At 40.6% G+C, this 14,472-nt stretch overlaps 2 protein-coding genes across 2 annotated transcripts; both read left to right on the top strand.

Moving 5' to 3' along the window:
- The first annotated feature begins 1,751 nt into the window (after nucleotides 1-1,751).
- On the top strand, nucleotides 1,752-4,059 carry LOC133521543 (uncharacterized). The gene is made up of 2 exons (XM_061856565.1): nucleotides 1,752-2,884; nucleotides 3,645-4,059. The coding sequence occupies exons 1-2, from the start codon at nucleotides 2,487-2,489 to the stop codon at nucleotides 3,703-3,705; spliced, it is 459 nt and encodes a 152-aa protein (XP_061712549.1). The 5' UTR covers nucleotides 1,752-2,486; the 3' UTR covers nucleotides 3,706-4,059.
- An 8,944-nt stretch (nucleotides 4,060-13,003) lies between these two features.
- On the top strand, nucleotides 13,004-14,282 carry LOC133521542 (uncharacterized). The gene has a single exon (XM_061856564.1). The coding sequence runs from the start codon at nucleotides 13,621-13,623 to the stop codon at nucleotides 14,188-14,190; it is 570 nt and encodes a 189-aa protein (XP_061712548.1). The 5' UTR covers nucleotides 13,004-13,620; the 3' UTR covers nucleotides 14,191-14,282.
- The last annotated feature ends 190 nt before the right edge of the window (nucleotides 14,283-14,472 follow it).

Genomic DNA, 14,472 nt, shown 5'->3' with positions numbered 1-14,472 from the left:
TCTCCTAATACTTACTCATTTTTTTTAGGTAGAATAAAAATAAAACCATTTTGATAACACGATTTAATCATTATAATCACTGTTATTTAAATTGCAAAATCGGTTTATTAATATCAAATTGTCGGTTAATTTCATTTCATTTATTTGCATTAAACATGTTTTACAGCTGCAAAGACAAATATCTTTACAGGACGTGCTTATATTAGTCGATTGACACTTGTAAATAGTCCAGTCAAAAAGTGGTCGAGCTTTACAATAAATATCCCGTCTGCATAATATGATGAATAGTGAAATTTAGGTTTGGGTTTAAAGAACTTTATTTCTCAAAGAAATTTACATTTCACTTAATGAGAAAATTACATAGAATACGAGTATATTTATCTTGAATTACAAGAGCATTAAAAGATATAAAAGCAATTAGATATCGCCCTTATTGCCTCCAGCAATGTGGCGAATTTTGCCTTAAAAATGACATAAAGAGATTTCAAAGAAAGAGCTTTTCTCGTGTTTGAGTGTACCTCGGCTCGCTAGGCTCGGAGGGCGAGCGGATCGGTAACGCCGGTCCCGTTTATCGGTACAGTTAGGCGAAAGCTGCGACAGGTTGCGATCTGTGCCAGCCGGCCGATGCTATCGCGAGCTTAGCTATGCAGCTAACTACCCATAGCCATTATTAGGTTATTGCCGGGACCTAAACCTGAAAGGGCTCAAGCCGCTCAACACAGAGAGGACCTACCTAATGCATAAAGAGCCTTGCACAAATGCACAACCAGCATCAGTAGCGGATGAAACAACGCACTAAAAGTATCTGCCACCCTCGAATACTTTCACAAATATATTTAGTTATATGTATTTGCATATGTATTTAAGTATTTATACATTATTTTATCGTTGTATGAGTACAACACAAGCCTTCTTGAGCTTGCTGTGGGGCTTAGTCAATTTGTGTAACAATGTCCGATATTTATTTATTTTATTTAATCCTATGGCTATAAAACTGGTCGCTTTTTACTAACGAAATATGAAAAAAAAACATATTTTTTATTTATTTGTATATGTACTACAGTTCGCTTTTAAAAGTATCTACCACAGTGGAATCTTTCTACGTATACATATATAGAGACATATGTCTTTTTGTTAAGCTAGTGGAAATTGTTAAGCTACTTTTGAAGTGGGTGCCTCCAAAGATTCCTTGCCTTATCAGTAGGCGATCATTTTGTTGTAAAATGACAAATATATAAAAAATTGAAACATTTAGGTAAAGGGACGGCAACGCATAAGTGAAGCGTCGTAAGACATGTACCTATACTTCGGTTGCACTCAGTCCTTCACGCGTTTAGTTCAGTTGGTGACATAATCACAGTGTGCTTAAATAACTTTTTATAACTTCTGTACCCAAACTATCTGTAAAAATAGCATACCTATCCTATTTGCTTGATTTTATAATCAATTCCGGATGCTTTCTGCGCTCTACATATATAGTTTCTGCTACTTAATTACCTTCTGGCAACAAGGTCTAAGGAGATAATAAGTATATATCCTGGGCCAAATTAAACTTGACATATTTTAAAGATGTATTCTTGAGCGGTCAAGAATACATCTTTAAAATATGTCAAATTTAATTGGCCCAGGGTATATATTCTAATTGCGGATTTAGAGACTAAAATGTCTTACAAAGTCTTGTTTTAGAAATAATGTAATTTTTTTTTCTGTTATACTTAGTGAAAAACGCCTTTTAAGCTGTGACCCTGCCACTATGTGACTTTGGTTTCGACATACCTACTGCCAGACTTTAAAATTTTAAAGTAAACTCGCAATTTTTATTTGTAAATAACAAAAACTGTACTTATTCCTTGTAATGTTTTTTTTTCACCAAGGTGTAAAAATAAATAACGTGTCATGTTTCATGTGCAGAAAACATGAATAGAATTTGGCCAATACCCATATAATAATTTTTTTTTTGCTCCTGATGCCCTCAGGAATGCGTGGTTAAAATCTGTCGGGTTTAATTGGCCCACGGTGTATAAACAAAATATCGCGAGCTTTTTCTTCTTCACGCACGCCCCGTATACATGCATTCACATAATATATATTATTATGTAGAGCTTAGACCTCGAACGATGCTAAAAGTTAACGGGTTATTGGGTCGCCGGGGCAATGCGCTCACGGCTATCTTTATTTACAAACTCGCCACAAAAACTCCTATCACAATAGAACTGGACTGCTACTCTTAAACCCAATCGTGTTTGAAGAGCGGACAACTAACTAATAGGAAACTAATCTTCATAACGTATCTACACATGCATTATTAATGCTAGCATTTTATTGCACATTACAACTGCAATTCCAGAATAGTTGTACTCGTGGTAGGTCGCAGCCTGTCTGAGAGTACCGCTATCTCCGCAAATAAATAAAAAATGCATCGGAGACTGGGTACATAGCGGAGCCCGCGAGCGAAGCCCGCAGTGCGCCTCTAGCCAGCAGCCGTGATGGTCAACTACAAGCGCGTCGTGTGCGAGGTGGCCGTGGTGCTGGCGCTGGTGGCGGCGGTGGCCGCGGCGCCCACGTCCAACCCCGACTGCCACTACGACCAGCGTCAGAACGGTTCGGAGAACTACCGCCTAAACATCGACGGCGTTGTGATCGCCGTCGCCCCTGCAGACTCGCTCTTGGCCGCGGCTTCGGAGATCGATCTGAGCGATCTCCTGGACCTGTCGGAGTACGACGGGCCGTCGTCGCAGAAGCCGCAGCTGGAGCCGAAGCCGGAGGATGGCAAGCCCCAGGACAAGCCGGAAGACAAGCCTGACCTGTCCGTGCTCGATGTCAGCCAGAACACAGTGAAGGAGCAGAAACAAGCTTTCACAAGGAAACAGGAAAAAGCACACAGGTAAGATAACGCAACAAATGCCTATCATAGTAAAAAAAACTATTGCTTTTACTCTTTGACTAGATTAACAATAGAACCTCGTACATACCTAGCTGTAGCTTAGCAGTGCCTAGCCGTAGTAAATTTCCTGATAAGTTGAAACAGAATATTTATATTGTTATAATATTACAATTAAACAGTATCAATATTACCTATGGAAAAACAAATCTGGATTCTTTTATCAAATTCCTATAAAACGTCATTAGGTAATCATAGTGCAAGCAATCTATTTAAATAATAACAATACTTAGACAGATTAAACATTATATTTCGTGTGCCATACTGCCATATTCCCACGTAGCAGCCAAAAGCAAGGTGTTACCGTTAACATTATAACAGTTAAGATAAGAGCGTCTCGAATTTCATGGAAAATGAGAAACGGTGCGGTTAACTTTACGCCCACATTTCAATTACGCTATAAAAGCGTAACTTTGCCTAATCTGAACAGTAATGTATCCTTTTGATAATTACCTATTTACGGAGAAGTTTTTCCATGGAACTATCTACTGGGGAATATCCAATTACTTGTTTTATTTAGAAATATGTCGCAGGAAATTTAATATTTTTTTATTCTTTGTATAGGATTTTGGGAAAATTTTATTTTAATGAGGACATTAAATCTAATTAATGGGAATAACTTGTCAATGGTACAAAATTTTGACGCTCTTTTTTTTAACTCTTACGCGATTATCTTTAATTAATCTATTATATTTTTCTACAGACTGAAAAACCGCCTCGCTCAGTTCCTGCTGCCCCTGCTGAGAAAGACTCGCCACCACTAAACGGAGAGCCATGACAACTGATGCATATAAGACTAATAAGGCCTTATACTAGAAAAATAAAGTATGCACACGGTGCCGCGCAAAGCACAGCCCGGAAATGCAGAACCGGTGTGTTGGTGCCCTAAAAGCACCGTTCCAAGACTTGCCTATTAAATACTTAATAAGAAATAACATTACAAACATGGATGTTTAGCATATTATGTGCCCGACGGTCCGTTAAGTAAGACTTAGCCACGAGTGATATTGTAATGCATTTATAGATATTTATTTTAGTCTTAAGTTAATTAGTAAGCTAGGATGTATAAATCGTTTTGTTGAAAATAAATGAAAATTCTTATTGAAAAATCCCTAAAATATGGTTTTTATTTTGTCTCTTTTGTCTTTTAATTTCGAAAGTCTAATCACTTTGCCTATCCAGAAATAAATTTATAAGTATCTATCTATAATAAATAATAGTACCCCGATCCACCTAACCCTGCCGTACCTTGTTTGCAAGCTAGCAAAGATGCAGTTATGGCCGCTATAATGTCTTTCAAGAATGGATCAGCTGGTGGTTTAGATGGTTTAAGGCCCCAGCACCTTAAAGACCTCATTCTCGGCGCTCCCGGAGGAAGGAACGAAGATTTACTCTTGAGCATTACCCGCCTTGTCAACCTCATGCTTGCCGGAAAGGTTAGTGCAGGGGTCGTCCCAACTCTTTACGGGGCCAGTCTCTGCGCTTTGCGTAAAAAGGACGGCGGCATTCGCCCTATTGCCATTGGCTCGACATTTCGGAGGCTTGTTTCAAAAATCGGATGCAAAAGTGTCGCCCAGGACTTGGAGCCCATGTTCCAGCCAACGCAATTGGGTTTCGGCTCCAAGGGGGGGTGTGAAGCAGCAGTTCACGCCTGCCGAACTTTCTTACACCGTTGCGAGGAGCAAGTACTTCTTAAAGTCGACATCAGAAACGCCTTTAACTCTGTAGACCGTGGCGCCATGTTGACGGAGGTCCAGAAGAATATCCCCGGCTTATACCCGTACCTCTGGCAATGCTATAGGTACCCCTCCAACCTGATGTTTGGACCTCACAATATTCTTTCTGCAGCTGGTTGTCAGCAGGGTGATCCGTTGGCGCCGGCTATCTTCAGCCTCGCAATCCATCCAATAATTTCGGCTCTTAGTTCAAAATTTAACTGTTGGTATCTGGATGACGGCACTTTGGGTGGTGAGGCAAGCACAGTCCTTGAGGATCTACGGTTTTTGACCGTGAAGCTTGGTGAAGTCGGCTTAGAACTGAATATGAGCAAGTGTGAGCTCTACATAAGCTCCGACCATCCGGACAAATCTCGAATCTTGAGGGAGTTTGAAGTTGATTGTCCAGGAATTAAGTTGTTGTCCAAGAGCTCTCTTCATCTTCTTGGGGCCCCGGTTTTCGACGAGGCGATCCCGGACTTCGTTGATAGCCAAATGCATCGTTTCTCCGAACATTCTGACCGCCTTCTCAAAATTAACGCCCACATGGCCTTTTTTATTATTCGGTTTTGCCTTTTCGTCCCCAAACTCACTTATGCAATGAGGTGCAGTCCGTTCTTTAGGCATGCTCATTTGTGTCAGATGATCGACAGTACGTTACATGTCGAAGTACAAAAAATATTTAATATTAGGTTCGATGATAGGCAATTTCTACAGGCAACTTTGCCAATCCGCTTTGGCGGTTTGGGTATAAGGAGGATTTCAGACGTTGCATTGCCTGCGTTTCTGTCATCCGTGCATGGTACGCTATCCCTCGTGGGGAAGATACTCACTCCGTCAATACCTGACTTCGAGGTGGTGTGCCTGTCGGATGCGGTAGATGCTTGGCGATTGGCGTGCCCAAGCGTGGACCTGCCTTCCGAGGCACACATTCAGAGGATGTGGGACGAACCCCTCTGTCGGCAGGTTCATGTTTCACTCCTTGAATCTGCTGCTTCGAGTGTCGAGAAAGCCCGCCTTCTAGCGTGTTCCAAAACGGAGTCAGGGTATTGGCTTCATGCGTATCCCTCCAGTAACTGCGCTACCCTTTTGGACAACAACTCCCTACGATTGGCTGTCGGCCTCCGCATAGGGGCTGAGTTAGTTGTCCCTCATCGCTGTCCCTGCGGAGTGGAGGTGGATAGTCGTGGCTGCCACGGCCTTTCTTGCCGGAAGAGCGCTGGCCGATTTTCCCGTCACGCCAGCCTTAATGATGTTATCCGCCGGGCCCTTGTCAGCGTGGGCGTGCCGTCCGTTTTGGAGCCACCCGGTCTTGTCCGCGACGACGGAAAGAGGCCCGACGGAATGACCCTTATTCCCTGGCGGATGGGACGGCCGCTCATTTGGGATGCCACTTGTGTGGATACTCTGGCGCCGTCCCATTTGGCCTCTACTTCATCACGGCCTGGCGGTGCGGCGGCAGCAGCTGAAGCTCTAAAGCGCCGCAAATATGCGGGTCTATCAAGTAACCACATATTTGCGGCGTTTGCAGTTGAGACTTTGGGACCTTGGTGTCAGGATGCCCATAGGTTATTTAATGAAATAAAAAAGATGCTCCTCGACACCACTCGAGACCCTAGGGCTGGCTCATTCCTTGGCCAAAGAATCGGCATTGCGATTCAACGGGGGAATGTAGCCAGCATTATGGGCACCCTTCCGCAGGGAACAGACTTGGGGGACTTTTTTTGTTAGTTTTAAGTTAGTTTTTATTTATTTGTAATTTATTATATAAGTCATTCTTTTTTTAGTTATTGTGTTCGATTAAAAATAAAAAACTTAATAATAGTATATAACTAATAATATAAATGCGAAATAATTAGTGGTTATTTTTCCATACAACGTTCTCTGTATTTTGGCCCTAGTACTTTTTTAAATACGAGTTCAATTATGTTACCAGTATCTGTCTCTGTAAGTTTTGATTTTTAGGGTTCCGTACCCAAAGGGTATAACGGGACCCTATTACTAAGACTCCGCTGTCCGTCAGTCGCCAGGCTGTATCAGGTGAATCGTGATAGCTACTCCGACGACGATAGTCTGACTCGCACTTATCCGGTTTTTTTTAATTCTTGTTTTTTTATAAGAACTGGGTTGTACTTCAAACAGCTCTAAAACGGCCAAATAAATGCGCCGTAAACGCGTAAGACGCCTAGCATACAAAATCTACAAAATAAACGCAAAAATCAACGGTCAGACACAGATAATTTCTTTCTCATTTCGTTCCCAAAATTTTATTACGATCGGTTAAGTTTTGGAGGATGAAAATTTCGAGAACGAAACTTTGATTTTCGAGATTTTTACGCAGGATTTTTCGCCTAAGCTGCAGTTGTCCTTATCGCACTAATTTAGGAGCCGCCCGCCCCCGTCAGTGTGATGGAGATATTCACCTAAAATTCTCAAATCTGAATAGGGGATCAGCTGGTATATCCTCTAACCGATTTAGATGACATTTGGTATGGAGATAGTTTAAGGCCCGAGGAACGACTTAGGATAGTTTTTATCAATCAACATCGTCTAATAATTAACGGTGAAATACTCGTAAGTGTGGCCTTTGTAAGTAATACTAGTTTCAGTCTTACAAAAGTGATTTAAGTTTACCGAAATTCGTCTGTAACTTCAAAATGGCATGGCATGATTCATGAAATGCTTGAAGCACAGATATGTATAGTTTGAACCATACCATACTTTAGTTTCATTCCTGTCAATGAAACTTTTGACAATTGCTTTGTATACATACATTGCGGGATTTGATCAATCAATTGCCAGAGCTCAAAGAGGGTGCGGAGTGTTAGGGTTGTAACATATCTGGAGTTGCCGGCGTCCATAGGCTACAGAGACCACTTACCATCAGGCGGGCCGTATGCTTGTTTGCTACCGACGTAGTATAAAAAAATTGAATTCGTTGTTCCTAATTCTACAGTAATTGCTGGCTAGATAATTAATTATCTAAAATCAAATGCCATCTGTTGCAAGGCTGAAGGTAAGTACCTACATAGGAAGCTTTAATCCCGCTTGACGACCTCGTCTAAGATAAATCTTTATCAACTAGGGCGAATAGTTTTAATTAGAAATGATTGACCTTAATTCTATCTCACTTGATGGGGGTCCGGAAAATGAAGGTGGTTCAGTATAAAAAAAACGCCATTCGCTGAAATTTTGTGTCTGATACCTGCTGTCACCTATGGGCAGGAACACCTGGATGCTAGATTGGATCCTCGACTCAGTCTCAAGGCGCGCTGTAAGAGTCGTCGTCGTCGATCCTAAAACTCACAAGCGGCATTGAACCTTTGAGTATAAGGAGAGACTTTGCCTCTTTGTGTGTGTTCTACCGCTTTGTACAATGGGCTGTGCTCTGAAGAATTGTTTGACATGATGCCAGCGGTCGCTTTCTAAGTATTACCGCAATGCTCGCCATCGGCAGGGTGTTCACATCCGGCTGTGGAATGAGCTCCCTGCCGAGGTTTTCTCGAGGGGCTACAGTGTGGGGTTCGTCTTCATGACATCGTCGATAGATCGTGCGCTGTGCGTTCTGCACTTACTGAATGTGTTCTGTATTTGTATTAACAAACTGCGTTCAACCAATGTTTGTCAACAGCTCCGAAAGGTTTGGTTACCATTATCACATTAGCGCATAAATCATCGCACGTCACATCGTGGATTTTAAGGCAGCTCCGCAGGTGCAGTCTGAATTTGAGAATAAATTATAATTGGTACATATTTAAATGGAAATATAAAATAGCAGAAAAGTAAAAAACTAAATTACCTTTTATTATTAAAATTACATATGTTTTGGTTCTGTGTAAAATGTTCCAAGGCTTCCTTTATGTTGTTATAAAAACAGGCCCTGCATCTTATGAAAACAAGTGTCACACTACGAAAGATAATATACTTACCTTTAGCATACTAGTAATAAAGAAAAATGAGTCATTCATAAAATAAAATAAGGAGTATGCCATACCAATATATAGTATATCAGACCAATGATATCAGACAAAGGTTCTCTCTCGTAGCTTTATACCGGGAATCGGAATAAAAATAATTAATTAATTCATTCATTCATTCAAAGCTAGCTAAACAAGAGTGATTTTGTTAACTCTAGCCATTGAGAGGAGAATATGGAGATCATACAGAACAATATTTAAGTACCTGGATCTACTTATAATGAGGTCAACCCTGAAAACCCAAACAAATTATTTTTCGTGATTTCAAGGTTGGCCCCGTGTTGATATTCGAATATTAAACATTTATTAAATATGATAGGTACAATAACAAAACTTATAAACTATTATTAAAATTAAGTATAAAATAAAAAAATAAAAAATAATAAAATAAATAAATGAAATGTTCAACATTTATATTTACGCAAATGCGAATTCAATGAATATTTAATTCTTGGTAAAATTATTATTTTAATATTTTACATCGGCGATGTTGGGCACAAGGGCAGTTCTAGGTTCTAGGTCTCCCTACGGGAGGTATTTTTGGCAACCCTGATTTTTATTGAATTTCGACATTGATAACGGGGCTTGAGTATGAAGTGTGACCTACATATCACCCCTCAGAGTATCGTCAGACATAAAAAATCGGCCAAGAGCATGTCGGGCCATGCTCCGTGTAGGGCTTCGAAGTTAATATTCTGTCAGAACAGGCTAAGCGGGGGGCTATTACCTATTAAGTACATTACAAGCATAAGGGACTAAGGGAGTACCTTCGCAGAGCTTTGTACGTCCTTTTACTAAGAAGAGAATACTCTTTTTGCAAGAACTCAAAAACGGCTGGACCGATGATGTTTGCTATACTTTTCATTGAAAGTATTTATAAAGCTTTTGTTTCACGATTTTTTCATATTTTTTGAACCCATGGTTCAAAAGTTAGAGGGGGGGAGGGGGGGGCACATAATTTTCTTCTTTCGGAGTGATTATTTCCGAAAATATTAACTTTATCTTAGAGATCCTTATTCGTTTTGAAATACCTATCCAAAGATACCGTTATTTCAAAGAAAATCATTTAGTTTGGGAGGCTCCCAAAAAATTTTTTCTACTTCTTATTTTACCGTTTTGTCGCCATGCATGATTCATGTATCCCTGCCAAATTGCAGCTTTCTAGCACTAACGATCACGGAGCAAAGCCACGGACGGACGGACAGACGGACATGGCGAAACTATAAGGGTTGCTAGGTAAAAATAGTAAAAGTAAAAATGGTTTATTGTACACAAGAATTTTGGAGGAAACAAAATTATCTGGTCTTAAAACTAAGAGAAAATTATATACATGACTACGAAACCCTAAAAAACCATCCCGTATATATTAGTAGGTACCTAGATCAAGTGTAAGCGTAAGCGCAGGAACTCGGTTATCGTATCGATGACCCACGGTCACCGTCGCGCCGCTTGTGCTCATTGTTGTCGGACAACCGGCAAATGACGGTCGCATCCGCAAACCGCATCAAATACAAACTCTCACAGCTTAACTCAGATTTTTTACTCACAATGTGGTTAAAACGGAGTTGATTCTGTCCATTTATATACTTTTTCTACACTGGTGTTGATTTACGGGACAAAAATGGGACGGGTAAAAATACGGGACGCGACACTTAAATACGGTGACAGTTCCGTATATACGGGACGTGTGGCAACCCTAGCTATAACCCACGACGACATTTCAAGTCCGTCAGAGCAACAAGAGAGCAGAGACTTCGAGATGAGTAAAAAATTAAAAAAAAAACCGAATAATTGCGAGTCGGACTCGCCCACCGAGAGTTCCGTACTTTTTAGTATTTGTTGTAATAGCGGCAAGTCGGCAGCAGAGATACATCATGTGTGAAAATTTCAACTCTCACGGTTCATGAGATACAGCCTGGTGACAGACGGACAGCGGTGTCTTAGTAATAGGGCCCGTTTTACCCTAAAAATACTGCTCCTGCACCCGATAGTTCGATAGGACTTAAGCCTAATTTTAGGTTTTTAGGTATTAGGTATGTTAACGGCACCAATCATGGGGACATTTTAGAGAAAATTTGGAGTATTTTTGATATTTCAGCGACATCTGTAAAATTTCTACCGCTTTATGCTTTAAAAGTTGAATGTCCAATTCGACCTTAATGTATTATATGTATTTGATGAAAGCTACTGCAATTGGTTTCAATATTATTAACCAATTAAAACTATGGTTTATTGCTCCAGTCATGGGATGTATGGCGCCATTAATTTTCGAACTAACAAATATCAATGAAAAATTAAACTTAAGCAGCTCTTTGGCTCTTGTTTATGGTAAAATGTTGCCAGTGATTAAAAACTGATGGTAAATACTTATTTTACAGGATTTGTCTATACCATCCCATTACTGGTGCCTGTTCCCCCAAGTAGCACAAAGGTTCTGTATAACTGCATTTTTACAGTACACCATGGATCCATTAGCAGCTAAAATTGCTGTATATCAGCACTATACCTTGGTATAATGCTGCTGTAACTCTAGTTTGGGCACAAATTACATGGCTAAATGCTGTACAATTGAGTTACAATTGCACTATATTAGCATTATTAATGGTAACAGCTACTATAAGTTCTGAACATAGCCTGAATAATGAGGTACTTGGTCCTAATTATAGCTAATATGCAGCCATACTCATACTCATCCGCAAAATTGGGATAAGTGTGAACATCTTAAATGCTTTAAAGAAGCTAACACAGCAAGCTAGCAGTAACTTATCAGTAAAATTGTGGCACAATGCAGAAACGCGTTTTTAATTTTTACTCAGTATCTACGAGACCGAGAGAGGCTTTTGAAGTGCAAACTAATAAGTCGTGTTGTGCGTGAAGTTGCCATTTTGTGGACAAATATAAAGTTAAGGTAAGTAAATCTTTGGGTTATTTAATTACTTATGTGTGAAGTTTTATCGGGAATGTAACTTTATTGTGAAATACCATATATATTTAGGTCGAAATTTCCTCGCGCTCTCTTAATATCTACAAATACGTGAAAATGTTTTAAAATGAAATAGGCTATTTGCACGTATATTTTTTTTACATATTCATTTTACATGTAAGCTGTTTACATATTCATTTATTTTTAATCTAAATCAGTTCCATATCGACCTTTACTAAAATAAACCAAAAGGATAAAAGCTAAATCTTTATAATAATACGAGTTGCGTACCTACTTAAAATGGTGGATAAACGGGTGGTCAGTGTTAACTTTAATTTAGTGCTCAATGCCATATAAATGGCCACGTGTGGGTTACAATTCAGCTTTGAGTTGAAAAGTGAAGCACTTGTGATAAAGAAATCAGTAACGGATCGTTGTGAAGGGTGGTAAAGGTTCACATTTATACCAGTTAACCAGATATTCCGTCTATGGATTCGAGCTGTTAGGGTTCCGCTGTTACTAAACTAAAACCATGCATGACATTCCTTTCATTTTTAGTTTTTATTATCTGTAAGGTAAATAATTTACACTATTATAAGCTGTTAAACACACCACCAGACCACCGATGTCATAAAAATTCAATTCCTGGTAAATTATAACTCAACCAGCAGACTAAATGCCGACATAAATTCTATTATTCAGCCCATGTCTGAATTGACGGGCACGAGTGTACAGATTTATAGCAGTACGCTGCTGTGTAGCTGCATAAAAGACACACTTGCTACAATTGTGACCTATATTGATGCTGATATACGAGTAAACTCTATCAGCTGACTAATGGCGTAAAAGTATACGTTTAAGCAGCAAAGAGCATTATATCTGTGTTTATGAACTACACATCGTGACTGTTTGCCTTATAGAGGTTCACATTTTCTCTCTTAAAATGCAAGACCTTTAAAGGTACACCTGTGAACCATTATTCAGAGAACAGCACTATGTGTGTCCACAAAATGCGGTTTTGCAGCAGACGGTACAACGTTACTAAACGCTGAATAGCAGTGATTCTGTGTCGTCTGTGTAGCGCTTAATAGGATCACTGTACAGAAAAATGCACTATATTGTGTCACGATATTTCTTATGCAGCTTTGACAGTTCGCGTGGACACTAATAAGTCGTTAAAAGTGCTAAAACAACCGATGTGGACCTAGTGTGGAATTATATAATGCAGCTTTGTGCTACTTGGGCCATTATAGGGGTGTTTAATATATGTGATTTTACTTCGCCCAAAACCGGTTCCGATCTAGTTTTCAGGAATACCTATCAAAATTGTCGTCTTGATGATACAAATCTTAACACAGAAAGGAACAATTACATTTGCTGTGTTTAATGTCCTAATGAGTAGACTATTGACGTCTTATTTTAACGATAATTGGATTGACGGGAGTTCTAAGTATATTTCTTTGTGTCTTTCCTCTTGCGTTAAATCGGGGAAAAATCTAGTTAGGTACCTATGTCGTATGGAAAATTAAGTAGTTACCTACTTTTTAATATTAATATGAGTAATTTAAAGAGTAGGCACGAGTAAGTATCAGGTGCTTTTCCTTCGGAATCCTAGCCAATTCCTTAGCTATATCTGCCTTTCATTCTTTGTTTTCGAATAATGAAAGTGTTACGAGACCTTTATGGGCGATTGTTTTGTCGTAACAATAGATGTAACTATCTACAGCGGGACACTATTGTAAACAAAACAAACAGTATAGCCTTAGCTCTCTTCCCACGAACACTTCGTAGTTTCCAATGTTCAAGTACAAACGGTATCTTTCGCGTAAATTAACGACGCCCCTAAGTTTTAATAATAAACAAATACACCGTTGCGACCTCTTAATGAGCGGGTAAAAATTGTGTGTCCATTACTGCGTCCACAGCGCCAGGGACCGAGATCGTGTTGTGTTAACCGTTACCGTGTGCTCGTTTCATCCGGCGACTGGTTCGCGGGAGCCCAGTAAAAGCGGCGCGGACGCCGGCCGCGCGCAGTCACCGCCGGGACACCGCACCACACGCGCGATGCTGCACACACTGACCTTCGCGACCCTGTTGGCGGCCGCCGCCGCCGCGCCTGCCACCTATGACCAGCGGCAGGATGGCGACTTCAACGTTCGCGCCGACGTCCAGAACGTCGTCCTCGTCATCGCCTACCCGGATAAGATGAAGCTGCCCATCACCGACATATTCGGCGGCGGCCTGAAAACCAATAAGCAGGATGAGTTCCAGGAGCGCGCAGACGTTAGGGTGATGGAGGCGTTTGTGGAGCCTAGCACACCGTACAGGGTGGATATCGGGTCGGACAGCGAGCGATACGCGGACACCGACGGTCGGAACGTCGTCGTCGAGATCGCTGGCCGAAGAAGGTTTGAAGCCGAGTCGCAGGAGGCCGAGAGCGACAAAGAGGAGTACAAACTTCTGGGAGCTCAGGAGCAGTGCGGACCAGACCGAGAGCGTGACCCCGTGACGCTGGTGTGCCGAGCGATAGCACCCCCGGCTCCGGAACCCGAGGTGTCGCAGCCTGAGCCGGCCGGGCAGCCCGAAGAACCGGCCGTTCCGACAGAGCCCTCAGTCGTGCTCATCTCCTCATAAACCGATCTCCGCCATAAACCCGTTTTCTTAAGTTATTTATTGCCTATTTTAAGCTAAGTTTGTGACTATTGAAGTAAAATATTTTTACTGAACTGCGTTTGTGTACGTTATTAATTATTATTTCCTTTCACATTTTCCAAAAAATAACTGTCTAATATAAGTCGCTTTACCTACTACTAATATAATACTACCTACTAATACATAGCTTAATATGTAAGGCACATCATAGATAACCCAGATATGCAAATGAAGAAGTACATTCTAACGAGAATAACTAGAGAA

The sequence above is a fragment of the Cydia pomonella genome, chromosome 9 (genome assembly GCF_033807575.1).
Source record: "Cydia pomonella isolate Wapato2018A chromosome 9, ilCydPomo1, whole genome shotgun sequence".
In the NCBI taxonomy this organism is placed as follows: Eukaryota; Metazoa; Arthropoda; class Insecta; order Lepidoptera; family Tortricidae; genus Cydia; species Cydia pomonella.
The sequence above is the reverse complement of the archived record's forward strand: the minus strand, read 5'-3'. Positions and strand labels throughout refer to the sequence as shown.

Bases quoted from the DNA above. Each gene is read 5' to 3' on its own strand.
- LOC133521543 (XM_061856565.1), top strand. From the start codon at position 2,487: ATGGTCAACTACAAGCGCGTCGTGTGCGAGGTGGCCGTGGTGCTGGCG. The intron at 2,885-3,644 runs GTAAGATAACGC...ATTTTTCTACAG, and splicing joins AAACAGGAAAAAGCACACAG to ACTGAAAAACCGCCTCGCTC.
- LOC133521542 (XM_061856564.1), top strand. From the start codon at position 13,621: ATGCTGCACACACTGACCTTCGCGACCCTGTTGGCGGCCGCCGCCGCC.